Below are 13131 nucleotides of genomic sequence, written 5' to 3'. Positions count from 1 at the left end.
AATCCTTCAGTAGAAAATCAACTGGCTCAACCTAGAGATTATATTACAAAAAATATTTCTGCCATCTGCTACAAACTGCCTACACCCTTAGGAGACAAATTTTCATGGCAACAGCTCCAACCAACATGTTGCCACTTACACTTCAGAGACCTCTGGCCTAAAAGTTGGCTTTGCAACTGGCCTAAAAGTTGGCTTTTAAACTACAATTTCTTGCATCAGTTCCAAGTTTATATAATCAAAATAAGATAAAAACATATGAAGAACCCACAAGTGGTTCATCATTTTATAGAAGACAAATTTACACAGTTACTAGTAAACACGTCTAAGATAGGTCTTCCTCCTATTCCAGTTTCATTATGAGTGACAAGAATAAAATATTTGATATATGTGGAAAAAATTACAAGCCATAACAAGAAATATAGACCAAATGGATGAATTAATAGAAGATACATTACTTATACAACTTGTATGAAAACAAAAATTTGTTCATTTTTTTCCACTGCAACTGTCACTTTAAGGTTTGCAAAATCTGTTTCTTCACAGTAAATTCACAGAATTTACAAGAATGTATTTCTCTTCTTTGACTATACAAGAATACTAAGGTCAATCTTTTTTTGAGGCAAATTATTCTTAAATGTTTAAATTAGGGCAGATGATTCCCCTGTCCTACAAATACCTTTGCAGGAGATAGCAAACAGTGTCTCGCCATCGGTTCCCCAACAGATTATCCCTGACTCTTTCCTTATGCTGATCTTGTTGAGACCTTTGTGTCAAATGACTTCCCCAGCTTCTGTAGTGGTATTTGCTCTTGGAGGTTTAAAAGATATTTCGAGTCTGCCATATAAGGCCACAATAAGAATGTGGCTGATTCGCATTTGCCTGTCCATAGGCAATTAAAATAAAGCAAACTCTCCTGCTTTAGAGTGGGAAGATGTGACCTGATAAAAAGGACTGTAACTTCTCAAGTAAAGGAAATGGTAATTCTGGCATTGATGTTAGAAGCATTCTTGAAATATTTTTGGACTGATCTGAGCACATGCAACTATTGGTAAGGCAAACCAGTGAGAGCGGCTTGAAGGTAGGTTTTATCACCATAGTAAGCATGACCAGCTCTGTATCACTAACACAGGCTTTTGATAGGGGTATGTCCCAGCAAGAGGGCTGCATCCAAAGTCCTCTTGCTGGGACATACTCAGAAGATGTCTTGCCAGTAGGCTTCAGTAAGAGAGGTGCAAGCAGATGGAATGCTGATGCTGGCATTCTCTATGCAACCACATTGATGATGTTGTTCTTACATACCAAAAGGCATTTGAAAACATTGTCTACTTGGATTTCTTTTTCTGCTTGTCTACATGTTACATGCTCTTCATCGAATGCTCCAGTAATGAAGTCAAATGCCCTGTGATGTTCAAGTCATCATGGAAACAGAATGATGCCTAGACAAACCATAGCTTTTGTTTTAGTAGAGAATAGGCACAGCCGTAAAATCATGAGCGTCTGGATCACTGGTTACCAAAACTAGACTGCCTCACAACTGGAAGCGTTTAAACTCTGATGGCTTGGATTTTACCTTCAAGTAGGAAAGAGGACTATACTGTTACTGTACTTTGACAAAAGATATCGAGCACTCTCCAGTAAGAAGACTGAACACTGACAAGTCAGTGATGAGATCAATTCAGTTGACCAGAGCTGGTTCCGACTTGCAAACATAGACCATAATAAAGAAATGACAGAAACTCATAGCCACTCTGTAGAATATGAGAATGCATACTGAAAAGCACAACACCTAGATCTAAGTTTCTGAATATCCCACCTTGGGAAAAATGAACATTTACGCTGTAATCCACAGACATTCACTTAAAGAGTTTACTTTTACAAAATGAAGCAGCATTGAAACAGCAGCGAGAGCAAAAGCATTCGAACAAGCTCACCTTTCAGGAAATTTCAAGCCAGCATTAACATTCAAGCTGCAAATCCAAACAACACTATCTTAAGAACTGACTTTAATCATAGTCTAAAGCAGAGAACAAACACTCCTCGCACTGTTCTCTCTCCAGTTACTTGCTTCTATACAAAAAACTTGCTCATTCAAAAACTACTAAAATAATACCACTGCTCCTTAATCACATTTACCCTCAAAATAAATGCTTAGGAAACCGTGTGTTATCAACTGATGACACCTGCCATCACAAAATATTCTTAACTGAAGGAATGCTCTAAATCAAACATTCATATAAAGAAACAAAAATGTAAGCTGAACTCTTAATGAAGACAGTGTCCCTCCTGCTGTTATGTCTTTAAATAAACAAGTATAAATAGGCTAGCATTGAAACTTTAAATGAACAATATTCTATCCTGAAAAACTATCAAATCAACTATAAAAGGGGCTTAATGATTTTAAGCCATATTGACAGAAAACTTCATCTTATGACATTTCTGGTTATTTGGCCTTTAGCTGTCTAATGAAATTAGATACCTTGTTATTAATGAGACAAAACTAATTTCACCCTTGAACTTGAGCTCCTCAGGCTATTCAGAAACACCAGATCTGAAAACCATGGCTTCTGATAACTTGACATTATAAAATGTTTCATATGACACACACATTCTTACCAGTTGCTTGTGCCTTTTGGTAGAAGGAGTACTGGAGGGAGAAGAGCTAGCACTCAGAGCTTCTTCAATATCTAAGTTTAACTGTTCCAGTTTCTTCATAAGACATGACATAGAGTCTGGCCACTCAGATCCTTCTTCTGGTTGGGTCTAAAAGAAATCGAACATATGTGAAGTCTTAAAACATTAAAGCTTTCCATAACTTAAAGGCTCTCATTTTATTTCTAGCCCTCAAGGAAAAAAGCTGACCATTTTTTTCCCTGTCCTTGAGTAACTTTTCTCCATTTAGAAAGCTTCAATTATCACTCCAATACCGATGACACATATTCATAGCTGTTCTTCATACTCAAATGATCACACTTTGCTTCTGTGTATCTGAATGGCTTTCTAACACTTCATCTTGGGTGAACCACTGCCAGCTCAAACTAAGCACAACCAAGACCAAACCAAAGTAACTAATGTCTCTTCTTTAAGACACTTCTATTTTAGAATCTCTCCACTGATTGCTTGTTGTCAATCAGAATCAGAACACAGAAAGTCATCACGTTGCACTGCATTTTATTCCTTACTATAATTCCTGACTTCGTCAAGTCTTACAGTGTTCTTCTGCTCACAAAATGGGAACACTTCATTGGTCTTGATTCCTTTCTGTTTTCATGGATGCATGTTCCCCTTTTACCTGAACTGCTTCACTATATACAGAAAATATTAGTCCATTGTAGTGTAACTGCCAAAAATACTTTTTTTGTTTCTTAGTTTCCTCAAAGTCATTTTCCCTTAAGCATCTCTGAATGGCAGTCCCTGTGCATGCTGCTGCATTATGCTTTGTGTTTCTTATTCAATTACTTCTGATGATTCACAAGAAAAATACAGCCACACTGACCTACCTGTCATCACAGACAGCTACTGCTTCCTAGATTAGTCTCTGTCCTGAAGCTACTTCAGTTCTTTCATCTTTCTTACTTCCACAAACAATACATATCTTTGCACAGAAGATAATTTCATAGCAAGCAATTTAACAGACTGAGCATACAAACAGTAAGACTGCATTGCCATCCTGGCAAAATCCTAAGAGCATCATACCAACATTATACAACACCTAGGAGAACTAGATTAATATTGTTATTATTCCTACCTGATAAATATTTATGGTGATTTGTTTCCTTATGAGAGTTTTTCAAGAGGGACAGAGAGATAACTGTAATTTGCTCACTATTGTAGAAAAAAGCTTTAGGAATAAAATCCAGAAAGCCAACTCCAGTATTACACTGACATATATTATTACTAATGGAATTGCTCATCTTCCCCTCAGTAAGAATAAGTCAGCTATATATTCCCTTCAGAGGAGCTAGTATTATCTTTGTAGAGGCTATTCTGAAGCACACAAAATAAAATATCTCTGGTTCTCCAAATCTTTATTTGGAATTGCCAAAATTTTTACAAGCTTTAAGTATTATTCCTGAAATGCTGTTAGAAGTGCTAAGCTGTATTTCAAGTCTGTAGCTATTAAAATTATTCAGATACTTCGCTTCTCATTGTCTTCCCAACTATCTTGAAGTAACATATAGGATGTTCACAGAAAGTGAGTATCACAACTCTTCAAGTTGAACCCATTCTGAGTGAGATGATCTCACATGGCAGTTTTGCATTTTGAGTTTTGTGAGTTTTAGCCAGTGTCAACAACACTCATTTGTAAACAAAGTAAAGATTCTGTATTTTCCTGTACTTAAGCTTCCTTATGTACCGATTTTCCCAGTACTGAAGAATGCTCAAGAAACCTCAAGCACAAAACACACAAACCAACCCAAAATCCAGCACCAATGAATGTAGAAGGTTCTATTTCTCAACACAGTTAAACTTTAATTTAAGAAGAACTGTAAGAACATTCTTTCTTATCAGTGGTAAACAATTCCGAGGCAACAGCACAGGAAAATGAGTAGAATCACAGAATGGTTTGGGTTGAGAAGAGCCTTAAGATCATCTAGTTCCAACCCCCCTGCCATGGGCAGGGATATCTCACACCACACCAGGTCACAGAATCATAGAATAGTTAGGGTTGGAAAGTACCTTAAGATCATCTAGTTCCAAAGCCCCTGCCATGGGCAGGGACACCTCACACTAAACCATGTCACCCAAGGCTCTGTCCAACCTGGCCTTGAACACTGCCAGGGATGGAGCATTCACAACTTGCTTGGGCAACCCATTCCAGTGCCTCACTACCCTAACAGTAAGGAATTCCTTCCTTATATCCAATCTAAACTTGCCCTGTTGAAGTTTTACCCTGTTGCCCCTTGTCCTATCACTACAGTCCCTAATGAAGAGTCCCCCCCCATGTCACCCAAGCCTCTGCTCAGCCTGGCCTTTGAACACTGCCAGAGCATTTACCACTTCTTTGGGCAACCTGTTCCAGTGCCTCACAACCCTAACACAAAAGAACCTCTTCCTTATATTTAATCCAAACTTCCCCCGTTTAAGTTTAAATCCATTACCCCTTATCCTACCACTACAGTCCCTTATGAAGAGTTCCTCCCCAGCATCCCTATATGCCCCTTCAGAGACTGGAAGGCTGCTAGGAGGTCTCCATGCAGCCTTCTCTTCTCCAGGCTGAACAGCCCCAACTTTCTCAGCCTGTTTTCATACGGGAGGTGCTCCAGTCCCCTGACCATCCTCATGGCCTCCTCTGGACTTGCTCCAACAGCTCTGTGTCCTTCTTATGTTAAGGACACCAGAACTGCACACGCTGCTCCAGGTGGGGTCTCACGAGAGCAGAGAAGCTGGATCACCACCTTTGACCTGTTGGTCACAGTCTTTCTGATGCAGGCCAGGATATGGTTGGCTTTCTGGGCTGCAAGCAAAATTTATTTGATTACTCTGAACTGTGCAAAAAATTGCACCTGCCAGGTGACAAACATCAAAGGCTGGATTTTTGAGTTCACTAAAAAGTAGCAGTAAGTTATACAGTCTACTGTCTGTCCCAAAATGGAAAGGAGTATTTGGGGGGGGGGGGGGGGAGGGGGAGCTTAAGAAGTGTCACTAATTTAGCATTTTCCATAGAAAATACAAAGATGAAAAATCATGAAAACTTTAAGAAAGGCATCAAAATATTTCTAAGACATTCCAAATACTGTAACAATACACATGACACTGTGTTACAATAAAGAAAAATACAGTACTTTGCCTTCATACTAACAAATATTCACCTGCTGGAACAATACCTCCAGCATTCACTAATACTTTGCAAAACACCTATAGGAGCCAAACCCCCTTATTTTTATAAATTTCTTATTTTACTGTAACAGAACTCAAAACTACAGTCATTTCTTAAAAACAGAAATTCTGAGGAGTTTCCCCTTACTCTCGCAGCTTTCTCCATTCAGTTCTTTTGTTCATTCAGTAAAACTCCATATTGTATCTGTTAAGGGAATGAGGAAAAAGATGGGTTTTCATTATCCTTCAAGATAAAGCCAAATGGGCCTAGTTAACAAATGCCATTCACTAACTGGAAATCTGGCACAAAAGCACTATTTAGAACAAATGCTGATTGGCTCTGTATTTCAAAGGCTGCCTGAAATTCCCCCTGAACAGCAAAAACATGATGCTACTTACATTCAAAAATATACAGCCTGCACAGCAGGACTTCAAACCAGTGAATAAATTCTGCCTAATCCATTCATGAAGAACACAGCTCCCCAGTGTTCAGCCCTAGTATCTCAGTTGGACACTATCAATGTGCTCAAAAGTGCTGAGTATCAGTGTATCCTTCCATAGCAACTGCAGAGGCGGCAGGGCAAAAGCATCTTTGGAAGCTTTTTTGTCTTGTACTTCAGGAGGAAAAAAAAACAACAAACCAACAGAAATCTCACTCAATTATCTAAGCATCATGGTCTGCTTTATTCATTGTTTTTCCCTAAAAAGGTGTAGAGGGAGAATACTTCTTTCCAAATACTCTCAAGGTCTCCTTTGTTGGAGTCGTAATCATTCAGCATGCTGTTATCTTTTGAAGAACCTGAAAAACTTAGAGACAGAGTGCTTTACAGAAATATTTTTTGTACGTTACCTTGGACTATTGAATCATAGAATCATTTAGGTTGGAAAATACCTTTATGATCATCAACTCCAACCATAAACCTAACACTGCCAATTCCAGCACTAACCCATGTCTCATCTACGCATCTTTTAAGTATCTCCAGTGATGGGGATTTCACCACTTCCCTGGGCAGCCTGTTCCAGTGTTTGATAACCCTTTCGGTAAATATCCAATATCCAACATAAACCTACCTTGGCACAACTTGAGGCTGTTTCATCTCATGCTATCCTAGACAAATGAGGAAGAGTAGAAAGTGAGACCACAGACTCCCTCATCAAACAAACGTTCCAAAGTGGAGCAACCTTGTCTACGAAGATCATGTCACATGTTAGGCAGAGAATGATATACTGGCCTTGAAAGTGGACTCCTTTGCTGCAAGGTTCTCTCATAGTCCATATACTCAGGTTAAACAAAAAAAGAATAGAAATGTAAAACAGAAGTCTCTTTCTCTGTGCTAAATATAAAATTCACTAGCATGCACTTCCTTAAAGCTGTTACAAATCCAGCTATTAAGCTTCAGATAGTTACTGTATATTAAGAACTAACCCAACTGTTTAATATTTACTAAGACACATATAGCAATCAGCCAAACATAAAATTTAGTGGTAGGCTGCTACTCCCTACAGCAACCAGTTTTGTAATAGCAAGCTTAATGTTTTTGTTACATGTACACATTCACATCCAGATTCCATGTTTACCTACATAGCTGAAATTTCATCACTACCAGTAACGAATTACAGACGTAAAACTGGGGGCAAGATTGTGGTCCATCACCTAAACAATTACTTGGTCTTCCCTTGAGAAGTAAATACATTCCAGACATTCAACTATTAGTGCCTTCTGGACCAAAGGCTTTTACACCATTTTCAGCTTTCAAGTGCTCTTCACTAATCTTACTCAGCAAAAACATCTGTGATAGAACGCATATTTGTTTCAATGTTTTGCCCAGGCAGCTTATCGCAACAGGCAGAATAGCTGCCAGCAAATCTAAATTTAAACTGAAAGAATGCAGCAGAAGTTAAAAAGTCCATATAGAACACCCAGGGGTCGGGGTTAACCTCACTGCCAGACCTCATCTTATATTGGAAGCAGAAAGACTTCCAAGTGAAGGGTTATGAGAAAATTACACAATTCTAAATTTATCTGATAACTTGTGGCTTTCACTTTAGAAACCTTCAATAGGTCCAACTGTTCTGATAATTATGTATTGTAAAACTTCAAGTGCTAAATTACTGATTACCAATGCTATTTAGCCCTCCTCCCTCATACTAAATGAGTTTAGATAAAATTCTCTCTGATGTAAAGCCTAGATCTGCAAAGAACGACTTTGTGGAAGTTATTTCGGAGACCAAATATCATATTCTGCTCTTGCTGCACTGACCAGGCTGCTCTGTTCTCAAAAGCAGTTCCATGTAAAAAGTCTCTCAGCCACTGGTGGCTTCGCCTACAGGGGCTGGAGAAGGAAGACAGATCGGTTCCTTATACAAAATTCTTCCAAAAATGAAGTACTTAGAATACAAAGGACACTTTTATTCTTACAATAGACTTACATGTGCCTTCTATATTGAAGATAAAATATTGAAGATAAAAGAGAAATTTCCCTCATATCCCACTATAGTGTTGCTTAAATATTTACAGAGCTTTTAGATGGATTATGGCAGTAACTGACAGCACATTTGTTCTGGAAAGCAGGTAAAGTAAACTCTGCAGTTACTAACCTTTCAACTTCTAAGAAACGTATACTGCTGAAATGACCAAGGAAAAGTCTCTTCAATTTCCCAAGGCAGCAGGCACAACCATGCACATAGCTAAGTTGCTGGGAAAATGAAACGTCTTCAGGGACATCACCTAAAATTTTCAGCAATACAGATCACAGTATCACAGTATGCTAGAGATTGGAAGGGACCTCGAAAGATCATCTAGTCCAATCCCCCTGCCGGAGCAGGAACACCTACATAATGTTACACAGGAATGCGTCCAGGCGGGTTTTGAATGTCTCCAGGGAAGGAGACTCCACAACCTCCCTGGGCAGCCTGTTCCAGTGTTCCGTCACCCTCACTGAGAAGAAGTTTCTTCTCAAGTTTAAGTGGAACCTCTTGTGTTCCAGTTTGTACCCATTACCTCTTGTCCTATCATTGTTTGCCACTGAGTAGAGCCTGGCTCCGTCCTCGTGACACTCCCCCTTTATATATTTATAGACACTAATAAGGTCACCCCTCAGTCTCCTCTTCTCCAAACTATAGAGACCCAGCTCCCTCAGTCTTTCCTCATAAGGGAGATGTTCCACTCCCTTAATCACCTTTGTTGCCCTGCGCTGGACTCTCTCCAGCAGCTCCCTGTCCTTCTTGAACTGAGGGGCCCAGAACTGGACACAATACTCCAGATGGGGTCTCACCAGGGCAGAGTAGAGGGGAAGGAGGACCTCTCTCGACCTACTAACCACCGCCCTTCTAATACACCCCAGGATGCCATTGGCCTTCTTAGCCACAAGGGCACAGTGTTGGCTCATGGTCATCCTGTCGTCCACTAGGACCCCCAGGTCCCTCTCCCCTACACTGCTCTCTAACAGGTCATTCCCCAACCTATACTGGAACCTGGGGTTGTTCCTGCCCAGATGCAGGACTCTACACTTTCCCTTGTTATATTTCATCAAGTTACTCCCTGCCCAACTCTCCAGCCTGTCCAGGTCTCGCTGGATGGCAGCACAGCCTTCTGGCGTATCAGCCACTCCTCCCAGCTTAGTGTCATCAGCAAACTTGCTGATAGTACACTCAATTCCCTCATCTAAATCATTGATGAATATATTAAATAATACCGGTCCCAGTACTGACCCTTGAGGCACTCCACTAGTTACAGGCCTCCAACTAGACTCAGCCCCATAGACTACAACTCTCTGGCTTCTCTCCTTCAGCCAGTTCGCAGTCCACCTCACTACCTGATCATCCAGTCCACACTTCCTCATTTTAGCCGCAAGGATGCTGTGGGAGACTGTGTCAAATGCTTTGCTGAGGTCAAGGTAGACCACATCCACCGCTCTGCCATCATCCATCCACCGTGTTATTTCCTCATAAAAGGCTAAGAGATTGGTCAAACATGATTTCCCCCTGGTGAAGCCATGTTGACTGCCCCTCATAACCTTCTTATCCTTGATATGCCTTAAGATGGTATCCTCCCGATCCCCAAAATATTCCTCTAAGATAGGGTATTAGGATCACAGCTGTTTTCCCAAACAAAAAGCTATGTCTCTGAATAGTGACTACAGTACAATATAGAAAACTATTGTGGAGATGTGAATTGCAAAACATAGAACAGTAAGAATATACCTTTGGGGTTTTAAATTACAAGGTGCACAACACTGGAGAAAAGAGAACCCAAAGATGTGGCACTGCAAGAAAATAATTTAACACAACTCTTACCTCATTTCATGTATTTATTTCTTTAAAAACAAACTCATACCAGCTCAAAAACAGACTCAATTACTTTTTATAACAGCTTTTAATCTCTCAACCACTGAATTGTTAAATTAGCCTTTATTTTGCAATCACCACATTGATTTTGCATAGTGATAATGTCAATTGCATAAAAGAAAGTAAAATCCTGTAGTCCTCTCAAGGGTTCCTTCATCAGTCCTTAAGGACTATTGCTCTAAGCTAGAAAGAACAAGAGCCTTGACACCCTCCAAATGTTATTTTATGGCAATTATTTCCCAGATGAAGAAACCTGAGCTGATTTCTCAGACTGAAGGCACAGTGCTTTACCCAAGAGACAGAGAAAAGGGAAAACAAAGGCATCTAGCTGTAGAAAAGGTGTGAAGTAGCAGCCCAAACAGCCTAGCATGAAAACTGTTGCAGGTTTGTTTCTAGTTTTGCATTGGACGTCTAATTTTTAACAAGACAACTTAAAATAGCATGTAGTTGGTTTTAACATCAAATTGTCATTTGGGTTTGCTCCAATTGATTTATTTTCCCAGTTCACAATGCCTACAGCAAAACAAACTATCATGTCAAAAAACACTGGATTTTGCAAACAGGCTGACACTCCCGTACTGCAGACACATGCTGCAGAACTGGCACCCGAATGGGCAGACAAGCTTTCTTTATTGACATCCGCTCCTATTTCAGCACACAAATTATCCTTTTGGGCTATATCACCTTGGCCACTACAGAGCAGACACCAGGTCATCATTTATCTATCCAACCATTTTCTCCACCTTGTGAGGTGGAGGAAGTGAACTGTGCTTCCCATATCCAAACACCTGCTCTAAACAGTAGTCAAATTCCTGATGTCACCCATTCGCATTCAGTTTGGCACCATCACATCACTATTAGTGACCATGAATGTCAAAACAGTTTTTATACATGGGTAATAAGGTATGTTGAGTATCTTCACCAAAAGTTACTAACTTCAAATTACATTTAACTTCTACCATGTTTACCTTGGAAAACATAACCAACTCATGTTGGTTACAGAAGAGTATCTTCCTGCAGTGCTCGTTCATTAAGCGATAGTGTTTCATACTGGGTTTCACAAAAGCTGAGGGGTCTTATGCCATTAAATCCAGAAAAAGCCACATACTGGAATAGGTAACTTAAAAGATCCTTCTTGCCTACATGTTCAGTTGCACCTGCAGACTGCCTCTTGAGACAGGATACGGCTGAAATTGTTTTCTTAAGAAATGGTTTTCTTTTTCACAAAACTTTGTGCTTACTGCTATCTAGGGCATAGAAGAGCTGGGATCTGCTTTATCTTTGGCCTGATGCATTTTGTATCAGCTCTCCCAACCACTTTAAAGATCACTAAGGAGAAGAAAAACAGTCATCACTTTAATACTGGAACAAGCAGCTTGCAGCAAGTTCCTCCTCTCCTTCTTGCCAAAAAGGAACAAGCATGAAAACCTACTCTTCCAGTTGCAGCACCTACCTTGTGGGGAACACATCAGAAAAGTTTTGTGAGCAAAACTATGCCCTATAAAATACACAAGCTCTTTTAAGACCAGTATATTGGTCTTCCAGTCCTGCAAGCATGAATTCATCCCCAGGCTACACATTTGAGCTGTTTCCACCACACATAATTTATCCGAGTTGTCCAAAAAGTCTTGAATTATTTGCACAGCAAAGATGTAAGAGAAGAACCTATGCCCATACAAACAAATCAACAGAAATTCTTCTTGAAGACAGAAAACACAGCATAACATCTTCCAAACAGTTAAGAAAGCTGAATCCTTATCTTTTGGGGAAGACAAACCATGAGTTACGGAAAATGTAAATACTCCACCTTCTTTTGGAAGGAGTTGCTATTTTCCTAGGATTTCACACAGGATGCTTTCTCAGTTCTCAGTACCATAACCTGCAAGTTTATGGCTGCCCTGGCCATGAGGTTTTTTTCCTAAAACTATCAAAGTCAGTGTTTCCTTGAAGAATTATGGAGTGGAATCTAAAGATTAAGGATAAAGACAGAGATCAAGTAATACCTGGGAAATGTCCATGCATAAATAAAGAATCTATCTTGAGACTCTAAGTGTCAGAAAACTTAAAAAAAAAAAAACAAAAAGAACAAAAGCCAAACCTCTGTAAGTATAAACTTAATACTATTATTTTCTTAAAATGCTAACATGCTTATGTACCTGTCAGCCATTGTAATTTAAAAATTCATATATAGAGTGAAGGAATTTCCAAGAAAGCCAATGACAGAGATCACCTCCATGTAGTATGGAACTTCAGCTATGTGTTATTTTTTAAGTCATACGTGTAAGTCATGCTTTGGTGCCTACATTACACACAAAACCATCAAAACCACTATTGATACATGTAACATTAGTAAAGTGACTGCAGTACTAAACAGGATAAAAAGAATACTTTTTCCAAGATAAAACAGCATTCCTAGAGTTCTGTCAAACCTGACATTGTTCCCTGCCCAAAAGTTCTTGTGATCTACTATTGAAAAAAATTAACTTTAGAAATCCACTTCTAAACAGAAATCTAAAATTCAAGAGAAAAATAAAAAGTGGAATTGAGTACTTAAGGACAAAAAAGAAAAAGCTTGGCAGAAGAGGAGATATTTCTGGTGCCTAAGAATAGGTGGAGATGGGGAAAAGAATGGCACATTAATTATAAGAGAACAAGAAAATGGCAGATAATTGATACAATGCAAGCCTTCTAATTTATACCCTGAACCAATATTCATCAAGATAGCAATAAGCAAAGGGCATTAATCTCAGGCTCAGAAAAGTAATTAGACATAACCCCCAGATCATCACTGGAAGTTTAACACACAAATATCCAGGTCTAACTACCAGGCTTCAGTATTATTCAAAACCAACTTAAATGCAATTGAGGGATCTGCTATGACTTATGTATTTATCGGCATATTTAAACACATATTTAAAAAAATCCATGACTCTGTTAATCACTCCTGCAGCTCGTTGGGCTTTTAGA

The 13131-nt window shown here is 39.3% G+C and overlaps 1 protein-coding gene across 5 annotated transcripts in view; it reads right to left on the bottom strand.

The window, feature by feature from the left end:
* STARD13 (StAR related lipid transfer domain containing 13) overlaps positions 1-13131 on the bottom strand; it is a 297743-nt gene that overhangs the window by 218997 nt on the left and 65615 nt on the right. For all 5 annotated transcript variants that reach the window (XM_061457525.1, XM_061457527.1, XM_061457524.1 and 2 more), the window contains one exon: positions 2614-2760. In XM_061457525.1, coding sequence (XP_061313509.1) covers positions 2614-2760 — 147 coding nt within the window. The remainder of the gene's footprint in view (positions 1-2613; positions 2761-13131) is intronic.

This window comes from Pezoporus flaviventris, unplaced genomic scaffold (assembly GCF_033815535.1).
Source record: "Pezoporus flaviventris isolate CSIRO_AGI_PZ_B2104156 unplaced genomic scaffold, CSIRO_AGI_Pfla_v1 ptg000025l, whole genome shotgun sequence".
Lineage (NCBI taxonomy): Eukaryota > Metazoa > Chordata > Aves > Psittaciformes > Psittacidae > Pezoporus > Pezoporus flaviventris.
This window is presented reverse-complemented; position numbering and strand designations above follow the sequence as displayed.